The following is a 22,123-nucleotide window of genomic DNA, read 5'->3' on the forward strand; positions in this document are numbered from 1 at the left end:
TTGTCAACGCATAGAAAAAAAAATCATCTCAATCAGAATTAAAACGAAAAAGTTATAACATTTTTAAGAATAGAAAAAATACTGTTCATTAATTTGAGTTCGAGTTTCTGAACTCGAGTTGAAGGGAAAACTTGAACTCGAGTTTTAATCATAAACTCGAGTTTGAGCTCGAATTTAAACTTAAAAGAACATGAACTTGAATAAAGTTATAACTCGAGTTGTATTTTTTTGAGTTTTTCGTTCAAAAGAACAAGCACTTTGTATACATACTCATAAAAATCTATGAGTAATTTAACATTCATTCAATAATAATTCGGTTGAATGGCTAATTGGCTTTTATTTTAATTTAATATTCTCTACTTTCTCACCAATACATGTATTGTTTTACTCTAACACATGTATTGTATTTTTCTTAAGATTTTCACACATGTATTGTTTTGAAAAAAGAAATTGGGAGATTCAAGCTAATTAATTTTTAATTAAAAAGTATGTCTTATATTTATTCACACGCTCACATTTTTCTGTCGCACCAATATATTTACTAAAAAATATGTTCTAAGTCCATTATTATTTTTTATTTATTTTAAATCTCATGTTTTCAAATGAATTTCATTAATCTTTTTTTTTTCCTAATATGCTCTTGTTAAAATAAAGTTTTTCAACCGTAGCTCTCGTAAAATATTTTCCTCTAATTGCTCCCTTAAATAATTTTTTTTCCAGATGTATCCTTACTTAACTTTTTTTTTATCCTACAGCTCTCTCATATACTTTTTAATATAATATTTTTCTTCTATCAAATGTGCTTATTAAACTTTTTTTCAAACTAAACTTAATTATTATATAATAATAGGTATGTTAATATCTTAAGAAATACAAAAAATCCGCACGAGACGCGTGCTTGTACCTAGTACACTCAAAAAGACAAAAGTAGCCTTCACAAAACTAATAATCTACCCCCAACCCTTCTGCCCACTTGAACAACCCCATTTTCTCTCTCCCTCTCTTCTCTGCAGCACCCCACCGGCGCCGACGCTACCTCACCTTCGACTCGCTCCTCGCCGGCAAGCTGCAGCATAGACTTTGGCCCCGAGGAGACGATAAGGTTGCGACTGAACTGCCTGCCTCTCGGCGTCGTCCTCTCTCTATGGATGCTTGAAATTAGGGTCTGTTGTCTAGTTCTTTCTTCTTCACTGATTGATTTTTTTTCCTTCTTTACATGCAATGCTATCTAGTTCTACTAATCAAGTTCTTCCTTTTGGTTCCAATTGGAGATAAAAAGAAGAGGCGGAAGAAGAAGAAGGAATAGGTTTTGTGGAGAAGAGATGGCGAAATTAGGAAAACCAAAGAATATAACTTACAAGATCGGCCATTTGCTTAAAATTGAAAAACTTATGCCAAAAAATTTTTGGGTTTGGTGAAGAACCGGCCGCCCAACCCAATTTCCCAAAATTTAATATGTGTGTATATATATATAAAATTGTATACATGTATGATATGAAATTCATGTATGCTCAAATTTGCAGAACTTAACTTTGATTGTCGAGCAATGCGCGGGAGTCACCGATTCAGACAGTTTCACAGCAGCTGCTTTTGTTCATTGCAGACACAAACCATCAACGGCAAACTTCCGAACCCAATTCCATCAAAGAAAACATTAATTGAGAAGCACAATCCAAAGAAGAATAAGAAGTCGAACATTGCGGATTCCGACATCGTGCAATGGAACATGGATATCACCTCCCACATGCGCAATGGCCACTGCAAAGCTGCTCTTCGTGTGTTCAACGACATGTCTCGGCGAAGCGTCGTCTCCTACAACGCTATGATATCTGGGTACTTGGCGAATGATAGGTTTGATCTTGCACGGGACATGTTTGAGAGAATGCCTGAGAGAGATTTGGTCTCGTGGAATGTTATGCTAAGTGGATATGTAAGGAATAGGAAGCTTGGTGCTGCACGCATGTTGTTTGATAGGATGCCCGAGAGGGATGTTGTGTCGTGGAATTCAATGTTGTCTGGTTATGCTCAGTATGGTTATGTTGATGAAGCAATGAAGATTTTTGAGATGATGCCTGACAAGAATGAGATTTCATGGAATAGTTTGCTTTCTGCGTATGTGCAAAATGGAAGGATAGATGATGCTCGTAGGTTGTTCGAGTCCAAAGCGGATTGGGAAGTGGTTTCTTGGAACTGTTTGATGGGTGGGTATGTGAGGAAGAAGAGGTTAGTTGATGCTAGGAAGCTATTTGATCAAATGCCCATAAGGGATGCGGTTTCGTGGAATACCATGATTACATGTTATGCACAAAATAGTGAATTGGCAGAATCAAGGCGATTGTTTGAGGAGTCTCCAATTAGGGACGTGTTTGCGTGGACAGCAATGATGTCGGGTTATGTGCAACATGGAATGTTGGATGAAGCAAGGAGAATTTTTGATGAAATGCCGGTAAAGAATCCGGTTTCATGGAATGCAATTATTGCTGGATATGTTCGTTGTAAGAGAATGGATATAGCGAGGGAATTGTTTGAGGTGATGCCATGTAGGAATGTTAGTTCTTGGAATACAATGCTCACTGCATATGCTCAGAGCGGTGACATTGCCCAAGCAAGATTTATCTTCGATAGAATGCCTCAGCGTGATTCCATCTCTTGGGCAGCTATCATTGCTGGCTATGCTCAAAATGGTTATGGTGAGGAGGCTTTGCGGCTATTTATGGAGATGAAAAAAGAAGGCGAAAGGTTGACACGGTCTTGTTATACATGTGCTTTGAGCACATGTGCTGAGATTGCTGCTCTCGAGTTGGGGAAGCAATTACATGGACGACTGGTAAAAGCAGGATTTGAAACTGGATGCTATGTCGGGAATGCACTCCTTGTAATGTATTCTAAATGTGGAAGCATAGAGGAAGCATACAACGTGTTTAAAGATATTGAAGTAAAGGACATTGTCTCGTGGAACACAATGATTGCAGGTTATGCAAGACATGGATTTGGAAAAGAGGCTCTTATGATATTCGAGTCAATGAAGGCAATGGGAATTATACCGGATGACGTTACACTAGTTGGTGTATTATCAGCTTGTAGTCATACTGGCTTGGTAGAGAGGGGCAAACAATATTTTTACTCGATGAATCAAGATTATGGAATAACCCCAAATTCAAAGCACTATACTTGCATGATTGATCTCTTAGGTCGAGCTGGGTGCCTGGATGAGGCTCAGGATTTAATGAGAAATATGCCTTTTGAACCAGATGCTGCAACTTGGGGAGCTCTTCTTGGTGCTAGCAGGATCCATGGAAATACTGAATTAGGCGAAAAAGCTGCTAAGATAATTTTTGAGTTAGAGCCTGAAAATGCAGGAATGTATGTACTTCTCTCAAATTTATATGCAGCTTCAGGACGATGGACTGATGTTCGCAAGATGAGATTGAAGATGAGAGATACAGGAGTGAAAAAAGTACCAGGATATAGTTGGGTTGAAGTGCAAAACAAAGTTCACACATTTTCAGTTGGAGACTCTGTACACCCGGAGAAGGATAGGATCTATGCCTTCTTAGAAGAGTTGGATTTAAAAATGAAGCGGGAAGGATATGTTTCTTCCACAAAGTTGGTTTTGCATGATGTGGAAGAGGAGGAGAAAGAGAACATGCTCAAATATCACAGTGAGAAATTGGCTGTGGCTTTTGCAATTTTATCAACACCACCTGGGAGACCGATCCGTGTAATGAAGAATTTGCGAGTCTGTGAAGATTGTCACAGCGCCTTCAAAATCATATCAAAAATTGTAGGAAGGTTAATAATCTTAAGGGATTCCTATCGCTTTCACCACTTCAGTGGGGGTTCATGTTCTTGTGGAGATTACTGGTGAGACTGATCAGGTTTACAGTGAGAAGACAAAGGCTTTGTACTTGCCCAAGTTGACAGTAATTCAAAGTTTTCTTCACTTATGGCAGAAAAGTAATAGTCATGCTTATTGATTCTGGATTAACCATAATACATTCAAAAACATCGTGAGTTTGATCATAAGAAAGCAGAGTTGGACACTAAGTGGAAGAAGCTTCACATTGATGAACTGGGGCTTTTTTCAAAAGAAGAAGAATCAGTTGATCAGCAAACAAGTCAAGTTGGTCCTCGAGAAGCTTAAGTTATCTGATCATTAGTGGTATAGCTTGTGATGAGTTTTTGGCTTATTTACTTATGATGGCTTCTAAAAGAAAAGGTAATTGCAAATGGTGCCGTATCGGTATACAGATATTTCAAATATTAATTTAGAAATATGTTCAGGGAGAAATAGGTCATAAAAAATGATGAGCAAAAAAAAGGTCAGCGGATTAGTCAAAGAAAATGTTAGACAATGGTCGGCAAGTCCATGGTCTTCTATGTAAGGCTAACCTAGATACTGACAAGTTTACAGAAAGTGCTCTAATCAACATGTATTCTAAGGCCTCGTTTAGTTCTCCGATTCCAATTCTCAATTCAAGTTGAAATATGATTTTTTTGTGAGAATTTTTTACTGTAGTAGAAAAAGTTATATGTGACTTTGGATGAGAATTTTTTACTGTAGCAAACTGGAACTAAAAATTCGAATCGGAGAACTGAACGAGGCCTAAATGTAGTTGCTTAATTGAGGGGGGAAATGTTTTTGAAAAAATTTCTAACCCCGATACTGTTTCATGGACCGCAATAATATCTAGTTATGCTCAACATGGTCTTGTGGAAGATGCACTACAACTCTTAAAGGAGAATGGAGCAGTTGTGTATAGAGGTGAATTCTGTTATCTTATTGTGCATTCTAGAAAGAGACCCTTGATGCATGGTCCTTGTTGGTCATACGTAATATGTTATTATTAAATAGTAGTAAGAACAAATAGTTACGTATAATATATTAATTCTACACATAAATTAGAAGAAAGAATATTCCACATATCTTCACTTAAAGATCTTCCATATTTCTTGATCAGAAACAACATATGATGGATTATTCCCATGAATTATGGACCTCTTTTCAAAGTACTTCCTGATTGTTCGAAAAACCTCCCAATTTATAGAAAACTTATCAAAACAGCCCCTCTGTCTGGTTCTGTCTATAATCCTATGAGGTAGTAGTATTTTTGCAATACACACTATATAATGTTAAATATTTCCACGCACTAGTTCCTTTATCTCTCACTCCCTTTCAACAAATTTTCATCTTTAGCCACATGCATAACTATCACTCTGCATCTGAATTTTCAGCCTCTTCAAGAAAGCGATCTCCAGCATTTTTGGCGTCCTTATTTAACAAGGCCCTAGTAATCTCCACGCCTAAATGCGGGTTCTTAAGAGCAAAGGCATCATAGGCAGGAGAAAATATAATCTCTCTCATGTTTTTCCCTACGAATTTCAAGACGGTTTCTTTCAATCGCCGGAAAGAACAAACGTCCGAGACCTCCAAGATTTTGAGAGCATTCGACAAAGACAAGGAATCGAGCATGTGGCGCTCGCACATCTTCTGCAAGTACGGGATGTTGTACTTGTCGGCTGCAAGTGACAAAGCGTACACATGTTTTTTCATCTTCTCTTCGGGTAAACTCCCGCTGTAGAGGAACTCAAGAAGAGATTTAAGCTCTTCGTAGCTCAATTCCGACAGCGTAATGGTGTCGTTTGCTGGTGCTTTGCAGCTATCTGAGTCTAGCATGTTTTTCAAGACTTCTGATCTTATTGCCTACAAAACATAAAAAAAACAAAAAAAAAAATTGCACGCCAAATTATAATTACTATTCAGTAACAATACTACGCTAAATTTGAGTTTAATTTATGTATTACAACTTTTATCATCACTCATTTTTAGTGTTAATTTAGTTTTGTAGACTAGTTATTCACTTGTACTACTTTCCGTGTGATTATACCAACTCTACCACCAGAGTGACACTGCTCTAATTCACTCTGATTTTTCAATAGGTCTAATTACACAATCATATATAAGCGATAAAATTTAGAAAATAATACAGTAAACTACAGTCTTATACGACAACGTTTTACTAGTTCGAAAGCAAATTATATTTATTTATTTATCTGCAACATTATGTTGCAATATGTAGACATTTGACTAGTGAGCAAGAGAAGAGATCGAATTACCAATATGGCTTTATGGGCTGGTATGGAAGGCCCATTACTGCCTGGCTTGACGAATATATCTGGGTGAATTTGCTCTTTAAGTGCAAGTGCAGGCCCAGTACTGAGGAACTTTGTCCTCTCATTCTGGTCGTCTATAGCATCTGTTATAGCAGACAGGCGTCTCCAGACATTCATGAGTGACTGGTGCAGAGCAAGAAACAATTAGGAAAAAGATTCCAGAATATCTCTACAGAATCATAGAGATGGATCATTTTAGCATAGTATTGTTACTTGTAAGTAGTGCCTTAATTAGGATTCACTCTGGACATGCTGAAGTTTTTCTATAAACAATAATCATGTGTTTTGAAACTTTTTTTGTTTTTTTGTTTTTTTGTTTTTTGTTTTTTTGGGTTTATGAAGATACATAGTAATGTATCCTTATAAATTTGGAAAAGGCCTCATCATGATATAACCGAGTTGAACAGAAGGTCTTATTTTTAATTTTTACCTAGCTATTAGTTCATGAACTTTTATTTTTTATTTTTTGATAGTTTTCTTCCCTAGTTCATTTTTTATTTTTTAATAGTTTTCATCCCTGACACCAAAATTGATAAAACGATTTCTTAAATTTAATATAGTCAGTAATAACTGAAAATTTTACATAAATGGTTTTGGTTATTTAAAATGTTATAGTTTTCAACGTGTTTTAATAGTAACCAAGAGAAAGAATTTCATATAACTTAACACTCTGTAGAATTTTAAGTCATTATGCGATGGGTATATGATTCTTTTTGTTAGTTTATAAAAATTCATCGTCAATTTTATTTTCGGGGGCCAAAACTATTAAGAAAATGAAAGTTTAGAGACTTATATGCAAAAATTAAAAGATTAAGAACCGAAATATTACTATGCCCAAACTTCACAGACTAACCTTGGTAATTTTCAGAAATAACGTAATATAAGATGGAAAGAGAAAAAGTTCCTCCTCCTAATTTTAAACATGTCTCTAAAGTTTATGCTAAATGAAGTGGTTGAACTTTAATTTCTTAATCTCCCTGCAACTCTCTCTATGTGAAACGTTTAATTCTGTTGTCACAATCTTGTCCATATAAATGGAGCTGAAAAATCATTAAAAAAAAAAAAAGACACAATCCTTCCTCTTATGCTTTCGCTAGTAATTCTGGCGATGAACTAGAAGAAACAAACATTCAAGCAGGGAAAACGACCAAAACAGAACAACTTCAGTAATATGACCAACAATAAATAAAATAAATAAAAGCAAAACAAAGAAGTTGTACGTATGAAAGCAGAGCTTGCCTTACTCGAATTTGGCTTAGAATTAGAAGAACTCATCAAAGGATAGTGATTTGTGTTGTCGTTTTCTTTCATTTGCTCTTCAAGGGTGTTGAGAATTTTCCTTGCTCCCTCATAGCATGTCCCACATATTGTATTCCTCGGAGGCCTAAAAATGTGAGGAACTGAAGCACAAATAACGCAATCCATGTTCTTTTTCCTAGATATCTGTAAAGAAGAACAGAAGAAGAAGAAGAAGAAGAAGAAGGAAATAAGAGGAGTTATAAGTTATTTCTTTTTATGGACTTGGTGATTTTAAAGGAGACATGTCATGTTTTCTTTCTAGTTGGTTATGCCAAAGGGTTAGTTGGACCACATTCTATATTCCTTTTGTTAATTATTATTTTCGTAGGGGAACAACTAATGAGCTATGATTGCCTAATATAAAATGAATTATTTATAACATGTCTTTTAGATAGAGGGGGGAAAAAAGTATTGTGCATGCCCTTTGGCCTAAAGTTTACAAACAAAATGATTATTAGGCTAAAACATGCAAAGCCATTCAAAAGCCTAGAGGAGTAGTATGGGAAATCGTGTTACATCTATTAAACGGTCGATGGAAGATAATTATAGGAAGGTTGGAATAAAGAGAAGAAGGGAAATTTGGTTAGGCAGTGTCCTTTAGATGTGTTTTAAAGCAAGTCCATGAAAAGTATAAACAAATAGATAATTCCCAACAGAAAGGGAATCCAAAAGTTAGGAAGAAGAAAGGGACTTTCCAACCTCACCAACCAGCAAATATGAGCAAGGCCAGCTTATCCTAGTTAACTACTTTCTTAACACTCAGAATTTCGAACAAACATGCATAATTTGGCCCATAATACAGCCTGGGTTGTCTACACAATTGCATTTTCAATTAGCATGATCATCGCAAGGCTATTGATTTTCCCTTGGATGATTTCACACATATATCCCGATTGTACTACAGGTTTGAATCAAAATTCTAATTTTTGCTGTAGGAAATTTTTTTTTTTATCTAAAAACTAAATGGGCCAATAGAGTCAACCTAATTACCTATTTTGGAAGGGTTGACTTCTCTACCTCGGATTCTTTAATGCTGTTGGGGAAATATTTCTGACAACGTGCCAGGATATACGATAGTTTGTGAAATTTTACGTTAAAACTTGTAAACTCGAACGATAAAATTGTAAAAGTTATGATAATTTTTGAAATTTGAATTTTACGATAATTTACGTTAGAATTTACAAACTTGAATGATTCATTGTAAAATTCAAAATTTCACAAATTATCATTTGAGTTTATAAGTTATAATGTAAAATTTCACAAATTATAATATATTCCGGCATGGTATCAGGAAAAAGTAACCGGACAGCAAGGACCCCTCTACCTCTTATAGATTGTGATCAAGGAAGAAAAGAGTAGTGTACCTTATCTGGCAAAGGAGTCTTTTTTGGTTGGTGTTGAAGGGGGTGATTTTTACTTTATTGGAGAAGAAAGCCCTGTTGATAGAGTGTGAATTTTTGACATATGGTTTTTTAATGGAAAATTTTCAGAAAAATTATTAAAGAGATAACATTATTTTATTTCTATTATTATTTTTAAATTTATCTTATGCCACTAATAATTTAAATGTTATTTTTTTTTATAATTTATAAGTTATCTTTTCATAACTTACATGTTATTTTTGGTAATTTACAAAATATTTTATTCTCAATATATTTGTTTTTAATTCTCTCATAGTCTCCCTCTCTTTTCTCTTCTCCGTGCATGACTAACAACCTTCTACGAGTTTTCAACGTCTGTTCTCCACACCTCCTGGCTCATCAGAAAGCTCTCGACGAGCTGAGTTGAGTCTGGAATTGTGCCTTGTGGCTGCCAGTTCCACCGGAGAAGGCTGCACTGGCCGAAGTTTTGAAACACAAAACTCTCAATCGTGATATCTCCTTTGACTTCCGATCGACGTGATTTCAGTCTCTACAGACTCAGAGTACCGAGACGAAGAGAATTATACCAACTTCATTGACCGAATCTCACTGAAGTACCATCATTAGAGTATCGTCACAATGCCGTTGAGACTTCATTGTATTTTGCTTACCGGTGGGTGGTGGTGTTTCACTACTAGCACAAAATGACTAAGAGAGCAATGACAAGTCGATCTATACTGATGGCTGCGAAAATCATCGCAGCTTTCCAGAGAAACGAGAACCTTCGATCACGACAAATCTCTGTCAAGATCTGAGCACTTGCCGGCGGCGCGGAGATCTACCAAATGCAGTGTACGATGGAGTCGGCCCTTCTCTAGCCACGGCAACGGCTTAGCGACAACTGAGTTCACCGACGTTTAGAGAGAGGGATATGAGAGAGAGGGGGAAGTCTCAGAGGGAGGGTAAACTGACATGCATGAGAAAGAAAATGAAAAAAAAAAGGGTCAGTACAAAAAAAAAAAAAAAATAGAATGGCATCATAATTTTATGTAATAGCATAAATAATAGAATATTAGAGTTAAAAAAAACAATGATTAAATTTAAAATTTTCTCTTTTTTAATTCTCAACTTTCTAATAATTTGATTATAGTTAGCGCTGTAGATCATAAATGCAGGTTTATTAGGCGAGGGGTTCAAAATTGAAACTATTTTCCTGTGACTATAGTCCATAAGACGTGCTATTCCCATATAATGGGAGAGAATTGGGGATGAACATTTTACCCGCGGGTAGCCACCCCAAATAAGGCGGCTATGAAGGTTATTAAATGGAGATGGAGGTGGGTATGGAGGTTTATATTCTCTCCTGAATTGAAAGTGGAGTGAAGGCAGAAGAAGGCCGGTATGAAGGTTTTAAAAATATTTTTAATACAAATATATATTATATATTATGATTGTATATAAAAAGTATGGTTTTATAAAAATTAAAAGTATTTTACTTTTTACCATCTTAAAAACTCTAACAATTTCTAAATTTAAAAGATAATAATGTTATGTTTATCAATTCTATATTTAATTTTGTCGCAATATTTTTTTTCTTATTAGGCAAATTAGTAAGATATAAGGAAAGCTTTTGCGATGAGAAATTCCCGATTCCAACCTCTAATATGCGGGTATGGAGGGTAAAGGTGAAAGTGAGGGCGGGAGTAGGAGAAACATACCCGATCCCGTTCCGCTCGATGCTCATCCTTAGAGATGATGTATCTTATTTACTTATTCGATTCAGGGATTTTTTTTTTGGGGTCATATTTTAAAGGGAACTACAAGGAGGTTTTTATTATTAAAGAAAAAAAAAACGAATTACAAGAGAAATTAAACTTATATTTTGAAAAGCTCTGATATTTCTCAGCTGCAGAATATTTTTGAAAGACTTAGTAAAAAAAGAAAAAGATATATATTGTGATTATAAAAGTTTCTCACATATTATTTGACTTAAGGATAATAATAAACTTTAAAGGCCTCACTTTATATCGCGTCTGCCCTGCTTACTGTCAAGACCCGTCCCAAAAGAGGGAATAGTGCATACATGGAGGTAATGTTGAGTTCGTGGTCTGAGGTATGCAACATTGGCTCAGATCGTGTTTGGAGGCGGCCAGATCTGGTGAAACAGGATCATGGTTAGAAGAACCCGGCTAGGATGAAATGAAGATGCGGCCAGAGATCCACGACAACTCTTTTACATTGTTTTTGTAAAATAATGTCATCGGGATCTCCATCACTAGTTGATGCGAGTTTTAGCTCATGTGATGTAATTACAGAGGTGGTCTCCCCGCTCTCTAATTGTTTATTTTTGTACTATCCGTAAGAGTTACTTCCTTTTTTAGTGTTGTGTATGACCTCTTTTGTGCAGGTATCGGTGAACGTTTGATTTATAAATTTAGAACCATAATTCATAATTATTCTCAATTTACGTGTATTTTTTGTAAGAAAAAATATTATAACGAACTACGACTCATGATTTAAATCATGGTACGAATCTACCAACCAAACGCATTTGATCAAGATGATTGGAGTTTTATCAATTGTCGAGATGATATTAAAAGCGTCGGTTGAGAGCTTAATTACTGGTGTCTTTACATTTTTCGGAACTAGGCGTGTACCATATAATATTGACGTTAAGTGTCTTTGTATAACAATCAATATTGGTGTTTGTATATCCTTAATTTAGAATACAATTATCTATTTCAAAAAATAAATAAATAAATAAAAACTCGTAATGCTATGTTCAACCTTAATGCTGCATACATCCTTTGTATTTTATAAATTAAGTTAAAACACAATCGCATTGACATTGGAATCGAGTATCATTCTTTTTTAAATTTTTCTCATAATATTTATTTTATGATCATTACAATCCATGTTGTATAAATTTGAACTTTATAGAATCTCTTTCAATTTTGATTTTTTTTAAAATAAATTTCCTTCTATGCAACATTAACATGGGAAAAGCGAATGACTAATCTTCAAATGTGGTACCCGGTCAAATTGAGAAGAGCTATAATCTAGCTCCTCTGGCTTTTCTCCTAATCAGCATGTATAGAGAGCTCATCATTCTCCCTACTTGTCCCTCTCTTCTTTATTGTTAAATAATTTTCTCAAGAATGTAAAAGAACATTTCTTTTTTCTTTTTCGGTTCGTTTTGAGTAAATGGTCTATATAGGCCTTTCATTTTGGATTATGCAATTCGTTTATATGCTTGAATATAAAATGTTAGTCCATACTCGTTTTTTTTTTTTTGTTGGTTAAAACACAGGAAAAACAGACACAAAATCCACAAGTAGATTAATGAAAGAAAGAAAATTATTGATAATCTTTTGCCAAGTGAATAAACATGTAAATCCAACTAGCATCCGATACATATATGAAAAATATTTACATGACCATCATGACTCACCCGATACAGATAAATGACACACATATCACCAGACTAAGAAAACGTTACACTGTAAAGTCTCTTAAATAAATGATAAAATCCCAGATTGACCGATACAAAAGAGATGATAATTGCCATACAAATATTATGACCCATAGAATCAACTTGTTGTTTATCTATATATGTTGAGCTTTCATTTACCCTGCAGAGCAGCAGCAGTGGCCGTACTTGGAGAAGCAATATTCTCCGCATCTTTCTCACCAACACGCTTCTCGTAGTAATGATATATCGCGGCGCCAGATAGCACAGCTAATGTTAAGGCTTGTGCATGCATTCTAGCATAACAACAGTAACACAAATGTTTAGAAATCTCTGTACAATAATTGTAATAAGTAAAGATAATTCAAGTCCAAAATCCATATTTTTGAGAGACATATATAATTACAGTACCTGGCATGTATGAGCCTAAGACTTGGCTTCGTAGGAGACCTTGATCCGCTATTGTAAGCTAGAGATGCTCCAATTCCTGATGCCCACAAAGCTCCTGCAAAAACCACCCATTTTATGCACATTAGTCACAAGCCATCACAAAAAGTTATTAACACCAAAAAAGAGAAGAAAAGGAAAAAAAAAAAAAAACTGTTATTTGTTAGCTATACAGTATATACCAATGCTGGTGAGCTTGTGCTCTGAGACCCATGACTGAATTGCTTCCATTTATTGTTTCTTATTCTTTTTAAAAAAAATTAGCTACAAAAGAAAGAAAAACACACGAACACACAAAAGCTAGTGATGAAAAGAATATGATCAGTTAGACTGAGCCTGAGAGTTAAAAGGCAGGGGATATTTGGTATTTATAGGAATTATGAACTCTGGTTTTTGAGTGTTGTCAATGAATTACTAGTGTGGCCCACTGGTTTTTAGATAAAGAAAGGTGCCCTGGGAACACTGAAAGATGTAAACTAGAGGCTAGCCTTTCCATTTTACCACTCCGGTTTGTTGTATTGCAGATTCTTAATTTTGCCCTTTTTATTTTAACATGTGCTAATGTACTGTAAGCCATTCGATTTGCACCAGCTGGGTGGTCATGGGATAAAAATATACCACTTTAATATCTCTCAATTTTTTTTATAATAAAAAAAGAAACTAAAAATATCTAATACTAGGTAGAGATCCAGAAATAATATTTGGTAAACCACATTGAAAATCTAAAAACTGCCTCTTGGATATTGGACTTTGGGCACCACTGAAATAAAATATACATATAGATTCTGTAACAAAAAAGGATTAGGATCGGATTTCTTTAGTGAAAGAAAAAAAGTTAACCATTAGCCAATATATCTTTTTGCCCTTTGTCTTTTCCCTTTTCATTCTGATGCTATGCTGAGAGGAGGAGAATGGAAATGAAAGAGAATACTTTCGATAATGATATAATTATTCGTCTTTAATTAAGTAAATAACTCGGACTTTAATTTGTTAGTTTAATACTTGGGAATGACCAGCTACTCGGTTTTGTATAATAAGCGTCTCATTTCTAATTTGGTGAGTTCGTATGGTTTTGTTGTGACCATAATGATCGTGGCTTCAAAAAGGCGTTGGTCTTATTGCGGCCCAAAACTGTGTTCTATACTGTGAAGATTTGAAGTGAGAGACAATTGATTGGAGGCAGGCCTGCTCATGAAATGTTTTACCAAATACCACGGAAAGTGACAATTTAGTACACCAATTCATTTCAAAGGGTCATTATTACGTGCTAGAAGTGTGTGTGTGTGTGTGTATATATATATATATATATATTTATGTATATGTATGTATACACTTTACACTTCTGTAACCTTTTAATATATATATATATATATAAATAAAGAAGTATATATAGACATAATATGCATACAAACAAAGGCTAACGATCAGTCCTAAACTTAAACATGCAAAACTTGAATTTCAAGAGTAATATGATTTTTATCTTGATAATAATGCAAAAAATGCGCACAAGAAATCAATACCACGTTACATTTCCAACTATATATATATATATATCAATTGTTTTGTAGCGTAGAGCCTTGAAAATGCAACCATCCATACCTGTTTTGTTTTTCATTTTATTTTTTTTTCAAATATCATCCCATGCAGGAAAAAAATTAAAACTTGTAGGTAGAATTAATGCAACCAAGTTGAAGAATATTTGGGCCTACGGATTTATGAATATCTGAGCGTTAACCACTTTTATCTTGCTTTCTCTATTACATGATCCAAGTTAGATGCAATTATTATACAAAGGGTCCTCATATCTATAAACGAAAATAATCAGTGCCCACGTTACCAGACAAAATTGTGGAATCTGCTGATTAGCACACGTGTGAAATTAAAAAAAAAAAAAGAAACAAGCAAACGACTATATATGGAGAAAATAAAAGGAAAAGAAAAATCGACCACCAAACTATCAAAACCACTAGAGTGAATGGAGAAATGTGAAGTTTACCAAACTAGTGAGTGGATAAGCCTGTTCAAAAACCGATTTCTGTCGGTTATTCTCTCAAATAAATCTATTTGTTTGATGATCAATTTATGACCCCATTTATTTTATCGATTTGAATTTTTAATTTTAAATTTTTACTGTTAAATACTCTTAAAAAATGTCACATCTAATTTTTTCTGTTACAGTTAAAATCTCTAAAAAAATGTCACATCTCAGTTCGAATTAAAAACTCAAATCTACGAAACGAATGAGACCTATATTTCTAAAATTTATCAAATTTAATCCCATACGACCTCAAATTAGACACATATATATGTATTCTAATATTTATTAAGCTTTTAGTTAATACTTAAATTTTTGCATAGACATATTTATTATTATTTACTACCATGAAAATTTAAAACTAGGTATTAACTCCAATTTCACCCATTATAAAAATTACACTGTGACTCTGTGAGTCAATATTTATCTATAAAAATGAAATTAAAATACATATTTTTTAAAAATATTTTAAGTAAAAATTATTATGGTATTTTTCACACTAGATTATATTATTACATAACTAATTATTATAATAATTTTAAATTTTAATGTTTGTAATTTTTTTTTTTTAGAAAATTGTTGAACTTACTTTAAATTGCACGAGTTTTAAATTTTTATCTCTTACTCTTAATTAATATTCTTTTGACTAATATATTTATTTGACTAAAAAGGATATTAATAAAAATTAAAGGTAAAATTATAGACTCATACACTTTAAAAGGTATTTGTCTCTTTTTTCTTTTTTGTTATATCTCATAATCCAAAGAAAAAAGAAGACAAATATCTCTTAGAATACATGTGTCTTAGATATTCACCCTTTACTTTTGATTAATACCCTTTAGTTAGAGAACCATATTGGTCAAAAGGATATTATCTAAGAATAAAAGATAAAAATTTTAGAACATGAATTCACTAATTTTCTCAAGAGTAGTGCACCTAAAAAATTCATTAATACTCCCACCAATTCACACTTTATATTTATTACAATTTTATCCTTTATTAAAATTATATTAAAACCTACTAATATACACCCCAAGTTAACTATAAATGGAAGTAAAATATTTATCAAAGAAATAACAGAGTATACAACCACATTAACTATAATGAAAAGTAATTTTTAAATAAATAAAAAAATACCCAATATTTCTGGCTAAAGCTAATTTCATGTTCATAAACCCTAAAATTTTCTCCATCCAATTATTTGAAAATTTCAATGGAGCTTCCAATTGAAACACAAAAAAAAAAAAGTTATGTCTTTTGAACAGCCAACAAATACTAAAATATGTAAATATACATATGTGAATATGTGACAGTCTTTGAATAAAGCATCAACATCATTGTGCTTATGTTTTTTTTTAATCACATCTAGTTGTTTTTCTATTATGGAGACTTTATTCTTATTTAGTAGTCATGATCGAAGAAGAAGAAGAAGAAGATCAATAAATAAAGGTAAATGGACTTGCAATATTTTTAAAAAGAAAATATGACATCAAGATTCAAATTAAATGGGGTGTGAGAGGTTAAATTAGGTATTATGAAAATTAAACTTTTTAAATTTTTATTAGAGGAATATTAATTAGTGAGGACATTTATAAACTTTAAGTGAAAATATAACTGCTTGTTAAATTCATCAGAGATATTTAGGCAATATGTCATAGTTTTTAAGGTTGGTTTGACTTTTGTCATAGTTAATAAAACTATTACATAATATATGACATCATTTAAATTTTGTATATTGAGTAAAATTATACTTATACTTTTATTTATTTCATTCAATATCTTTAAATTTTATGAGAGTTTTATAGTTTTTCATATATATATTTATAATTTTTATAAATTTTACGATTTTTAAGTATTTTTTAAACATGCTCTGTAATAGCTTTAGTTGGTTGGCATATGTTAATCTAAACTTACTTGCGGGGTCCTGCCTAATTCCCCACCTAGTAATGGGGCTTCCAAGAAGCCCATTTTCTAAATTGGGCTTAGGTGTAAGCCTAGTCTAAGAAAGAACTAGCCCCTTCTGGGTTAGCTTCGAACATTTTCGAACAAATTGGGACGCGGTTCGAAAACCGAACCAGACCAGACTCCATTCCATTTTATTCCAGATCCTTTTTCTCTCACTTCTGCGTTAATCTAACCAGAATTTCCCGCCATTCCAAAACCAGCTTAGCTTCCTTCACACACTTTTCCCTCATCCCTCACCGCTCTCTTTCTCTCTCCTCTCTTCTCTCTCTCTCTCTATACATATATGTATACATATAGAGAGAGAAAAGATATAAGGAAAACTCCAACACTGAAATGGAAGGCAAGTAAGCAATTACTAGAGTAGAAGAAAGAAAATGGAATCCGATCAAAGAAGAACCAGAAGTCGAAAGCCTCTCTCCAATTGCACCAACAGAATTTCCTCCCCCCAATCGTCGTCGTCTTCATCCGCTCTCCTCCGCAAGCCCGGAGACCCCCTATTCTCCGTCCTCGGCGCCACCAAATCCGCCAAAAATGACGCCGTCCCCGCCCCCCATGTCTCCGTTCCCCCGCCGGCGGTTTCTTCCACTCCTTCGCGGCCTCCGAGATCATCCGCTGCTCCTGGTACGGTTTAATTTTTCTTTAGTGCGTGTAATTGGGTTAAGATTGGGAATGTAGGTTTTTTTTTTTTTGGTTACTGATTGATTCTAATTTGGGGGGAAATTTGATTGATAATTCAGATGCACTTCATTTAGCTCTTGCAGGAGTTGGTGGTTTTTACATGCTTGTCTCATGGAATTGATTATTTGCATGCTTAATCGTGTATAAGTAATTCCCGTTTGCTTAGGCAATATTGGGGTTTGTGGGGTTAGTAGAGATTTTCTGCTGGACCAATTATGCAGAATTGAGGTTCTGTGTCAATATGCATTTGAGCTATGTCTGGGTTATTTTGTAGTCTTGTAAACTGTTTTGTACTTGATGGAATCACTGCTATTTTTTAAGAATTGTCTATGAGCTTCGAGAACTTAATGGGGTAAATTTGTTGTTCTGAATCCAGGTAGAGGTGATTGTGAGGTTTCCGAGCCGTGTTCGGTTTACAGTCGCAGACCGACTGCAGAGAAATTTAAGAGTCAAGTGAAGCCATCTGAAAAGCCCAAGTTTCTCTCAGACGTCGGCGCCACCAAATCCACCAAAAACGACGCCATCTCGGCTCCCCGTGTCTCCGTTCTCCTGCCGGCGGTTTCCTCCACTCCTTCGCGGCCTCCAAGATTGTCCGCTGCTTCAAGTGCGGTTTGATTTTTCTTTATTGCATGTAATTGGATTAAGATTTGGAATTTAGGATTTGTTTTGTGACTTGACTGATTTTGACTTTTGGGGAAATTTGATATAATTATTGAGAATTCTGGAACGAATAATTTGGATGCGCTTAAAAAGTTAGCTCGTCTAGGAGTTATTGCATTTTACACGCTTGTCTTATGGAATTAAATTATTTGTACGCTTAATTGTGTGTAAGAACTACTGGTTTGGCTGTTTGGGATAATATTAGTAAGGCAATATTGGGGTTTGTGGGGTTACTAGAGATTTTCTGATTGACCAATTATGCAGTTGTGAGGTTCTGCGTCAATACACATTTGAGCAACGTTTGGGTTTAATCTTGGAGTCCTGTAAACTGTTTTGTACTTGATGGAGTCACTATTATTTTTTAAGAATAGTCTATGAGCCTCGAGAACTTAGGGGATAAATGCGTTTTCGGAATCCAGGTAGAGGTGATTGTGTGGTTTCCGAGCCATGTTCGGTTGACAGTCGTAGGCCGACTGCTGAGAAATTTAAGAATAAAGGGAAGCCGTCTGAAGAGCCTTTGGGCAAGACACAGACTGCTGAGAAAAGGAAGAGCAAAGGGAAGGCTATTGCCGAGCCACCAAGTTGCCCTCTTGCAACAAAGATTCAGAAGATTGGGTAAATATCTAGCTTTTGCTCTTCTTTTTTTTTTCTTCCTTACATTTCAGTGTTGATGTTATTTCTTGGTGGATGTACTAGAATTGATAGACGTGAGAAATTCCGTGATTTTTCTGCTATCCAACAGGATTTAATTAAGTTACTTGGTTGTTGCCTGCTATGTAAAATTTTCACTGCTTCTGGGTTTTGTGCTTATCGCCTTTTGAATAATAGGGAGAAAATAAAGGAAGATGGAAGCAAGAGTCTATCCAAGGCAGGCACAGTTCCGCGTAAAAAGGTTTGTTCGAAGTCGAAGATTCATCTTGCCTTTCTTCGTTACCAGCAAGAAAATCTACTTAGATCTTTTGTACTGTCAGTTAGTCAAAAACAAATTTTACTTTGCTTTGAACTCTTTGCTTGCTCTTGAAATTTCAAATATTGAATTTTGTTACGTAATAAAAATACTACGCTATAATTCTTCTGCTAAAATTAGTCTACTGTGGTTTTTCTGCAGAAGCAGGGTCGTCTACCATCTAGGAAATATTCATCCAAGAATGCCTTGTCTAAAGAATATATCGAGCAACAGAGAGCTTACTTTGCAGAAATTGATGCGTTTGAACTACCAGAAGAGGAGGTTCACTCGATTTCAGACTTGGACTAACCGGAAATTGATGCGTTTGAACTACCAGAAGAGGAGGTTCACTCGATTTCAGACTTGGACTAACCGGAAGAGATACGTAGGATACCTTTTTGCTGAGCAATAGGCAGCCTAACCCTTCTGTATAGTACTTAATAAATTGTACTTAACTAGTTCTGAGGAAATTGCAACCCCTTGCCCAACTACATTGGCTGAATTACTTGAGAATCTTTTTCTTGCAAGCTTATGCATCGAAAGTCATTGTTCTTGACTTACTGTATAGCCATATTTGTGGTTGGGTTTTTGCTCAGTTATGTGCCATACCTGCGGTTGTGAATGTATGATCTCATCAAATTTTCAACTAAATAGGAATATCCACTCATCCTAATTTCCTAAGCCTTTCAACTTTTATGCAAAAGCCTTTAAGCTCCAAGAGTCAACTGATTTTGTTTAGATCTTTAATTATTCGCTTTATTTTCTTGTTCTTGAAGGTGACAAGATTATTATTGGCTAGCTTGGGTTTCCATTTGCAGTTCGTATTATTGCCTCGCATGCTAAATACTCTGCAATAGTTTATTACTCTGTGGTTGGTAATCGATTGCAGATATATTGCTGATAAACACGCAACTGACCCTTCTTACTTCTTACCTTCATATACACAATCTCAGCACAAGGTCTTTATTTGAGCGATGAAAATCCAGTTATCTAATTTCTAGTTTGGTTTTCTGCAATCGATTCTGGTCTCGCCTTTTCTTCCTGTGAGAGGTCTGATGTTTCCCATTTTGACCATGGCATTCGTAAAGTCCTTGTAAAATGAAAAATTATTGCTCGCATATCGTCAAACCAGAGAATCAGCAGAACTTCCATTGAAGAGGGCCTGGTCTGACTGAAGAGGACCCTTTTTCTTCAGCAAGTTCTTGAAGTATAGGTTGTCGGAATGGTTTGGTCTCTGAAGGTCAAGTGGCGCAGGTTGTCATCGTTCCCACTTCTCACTTCTCGGGCACTGTCTCTGCAATGACGTGGAGAAGGAAGCGTCAATGGTGTTTGTGTCACTAAAGATGCTGATAAGCTCCAATCCAAACAACCAATTGAAAATGACAAATCGGAAAGAGAAATGCTAACAGGAAGCTTTGATTAATATCAATGATAGAAATTGCGTTACATAAAGAGATATGAGGATATTCGAGAGATCTTTTGCTCTCCCTAGACTATCTTTTCTTGGAAGTTTCACAAACTGAATAATCCTCCCTTATTCTACCTCCGTTCTATTTGTACTCACTATCTCTTAATCCACTCATCAATCCCAAGGCCTAACTAACTACTAATTACTTAACAAACATAACAAACCACTAACTACTTATTATATTGATTACTAATTACTACTATAATCCTAGCATTACTCCCCTCCCCAAGACACATTGTCCTCAAGGTGTGGTCAAGTGACCGCAGTGGAATGCCGCCATCTCCTTCCCATGTCGTCAAGCCCACCTTTCAGAATGTTGAAGGGCATCGCAATCCTTGAAGAGCCAACTTCAACGGTGACAAACCAAGGTGGAAAAGGTGCCACAAAAGTGTAATCGAGAGCAAAAAACCCATTAGAGCCATTGTTCAATCCACGAAACATAGAAATTTTGGTTTTTAGAGTTACAAACTCGGAAATATCAGATTTTCCATTTGTAGAGTGTCCAAGTCCTACTCCAATGAAGTCAATTTCTCTCTCCCCAGCCCCAGGAGTGCTGGAATTCCCAGACCTAGTCATATTTGGGCCAAAATTTGAGGACCCATTACATATCTTGCTGAAATTGGTCCCACTTTCGCTGAAATTTTTAGGCCCAACCCCTATTGAGCCAGAAGTAGGCCCAATAATGTTGGAATTACGTAGCCCATACCCAATCACACAAGAATCGGATCTGCCCACACCGGAAACACGTGACCCAGTTCTCATTTGGCCAGAATTTCGAAACTCAGCCCCACCGACCCCAGGTTTTGAGCCAAACTTCCATGCCCTAACCATAATATCGCCGGAATTAAGTGGGTCGCTACTATACCGGCCGGAAACAACTTCAACATCGCCAGAATCATGTGTGCCAGTCCAAACTGTAGCCAAATCGCCAAGCCCAACCTCAGCCGCGTAAAAAATTGTGAGCCTAGCCCCAAATGTCGCCAAAATTACGTAGCCCTCCGAGCACAGCCCACCGTCAAATAGCCTCTTCCGCCGTGGGTCTTCGAGATTTGGGGCGATTTCGCCCATACCAGCTCGCCTTCCCTCATCGCGAGCTCTGGAATCGCGTAAGCCGGTCCAAATCCAGTTGGGATCCCACTCAATTTCAGAGGAATCACCTGACCCAGTCCAAATCCGGCCAGAAGTGGGCCCCTCCGTGTTGCAATCGCGTGTTGCAATCGCGCATATGGTCCAAGTCCCACCGGGATCTTTGAAAAACGTCGAACAGAGGGCATACCTCTTGGAGAAAATGACTTGTTGTTTGGAGAAGGTCCATACGACTTGTCGTTTGGTGTGGCAGCTTTGAGTAACCTTGCTGATCGAGTTCGAAAAGGCTGAATGTGAGGTTGCTGTCGTATCCAGGTGCTAGATGTCGTTCCCTTAGCCACCTTCAAGGCCATATTACGATCCTCCACCCTCTGAGCCAATTCAATGATCCGATTCAACCCACTCGGCCGAAGCAGACAAATCTCCGCCCTAATTTCCGGTTTGAGTCCATTGATAAAGTTTCCCTCGAGAATCGCTGTTGGAATCTCCATTAACGGAGCGGCCAACATCTCAAACTTCTGGATGTAAGCTCGCA

General features: G+C 35.7%; 3 protein-coding genes across 5 annotated transcripts; 2 read left to right on the forward strand and 1 right to left on the reverse strand.

The window, feature by feature from the left end:
• The first annotated feature begins 1,011 nt into the window (after window positions 1-1,011).
• Window positions 1,012-5,307, forward strand: LOC21395518 (pentatricopeptide repeat-containing protein At4g02750). 3 transcript variants are annotated; one of them, XM_024162406.1, is made up of 4 exons: window positions 1,012-1,163; window positions 1,524-4,219; window positions 4,695-4,765; window positions 5,236-5,307. In XM_024162406.1, exon 2 carries the CDS (start codon window positions 1,547-1,549, stop codon window positions 3,866-3,868), a length of 2,322 nt encoding a protein of 773 aa, XP_024018174.1. In that variant the 5' UTR covers window positions 1,012-1,163; window positions 1,524-1,546; the 3' UTR covers window positions 3,869-4,219; window positions 4,695-4,765; window positions 5,236-5,307. The 3 variants fall into 3 exon arrangements, with proteins under 3 accessions (XP_024018174.1, XP_024018182.1, XP_010087050.1); XM_024162414.1 differs by having other exon boundaries at window positions 1,604-4,219; XM_010088748.2 differs by lacking the exons at window positions 4,695-4,765; window positions 5,236-5,307 and having other exon boundaries at window positions 1,524-4,323.
• On the reverse strand, window positions 5,213-7,599 carry LOC21395519 (BTB/POZ domain-containing protein At3g56230). The gene is made up of 3 exons (XM_024162596.1): window positions 7,463-7,599; window positions 6,118-6,307; window positions 5,213-5,704 (listed from the first exon to the last, which is right to left on the reverse strand). The coding sequence occupies exons 1-3, from the start codon at window positions 7,597-7,599 to the stop codon at window positions 5,213-5,215; spliced, it is 819 nt and encodes a 272-aa protein (XP_024018364.1).
• A 9,278-nt stretch (window positions 7,600-16,877) lies between these two features.
• On the forward strand, window positions 16,878-19,698 carry LOC21395520 (zyxin). The gene is made up of 5 exons (XM_010088750.2): window positions 16,878-17,371; window positions 17,805-18,032; window positions 18,508-18,703; window positions 18,917-18,980; window positions 19,197-19,698. The coding sequence occupies exons 1-5, from the start codon at window positions 17,125-17,127 to the stop codon at window positions 19,341-19,343; spliced, it is 882 nt and encodes a 293-aa protein (XP_010087052.1). The 5' UTR covers window positions 16,878-17,124; the 3' UTR covers window positions 19,344-19,698.
• Window positions 19,699-22,123: the final 2,425 nt, after the last annotated feature.

Source organism: Morus notabilis, unplaced genomic scaffold, assembly GCF_000414095.1.
Source record: "Morus notabilis unplaced genomic scaffold, ASM41409v2 Scaffold65, whole genome shotgun sequence".
In the NCBI taxonomy this organism is placed as follows: Eukaryota; Viridiplantae; Streptophyta; class Magnoliopsida; order Rosales; family Moraceae; genus Morus; species Morus notabilis.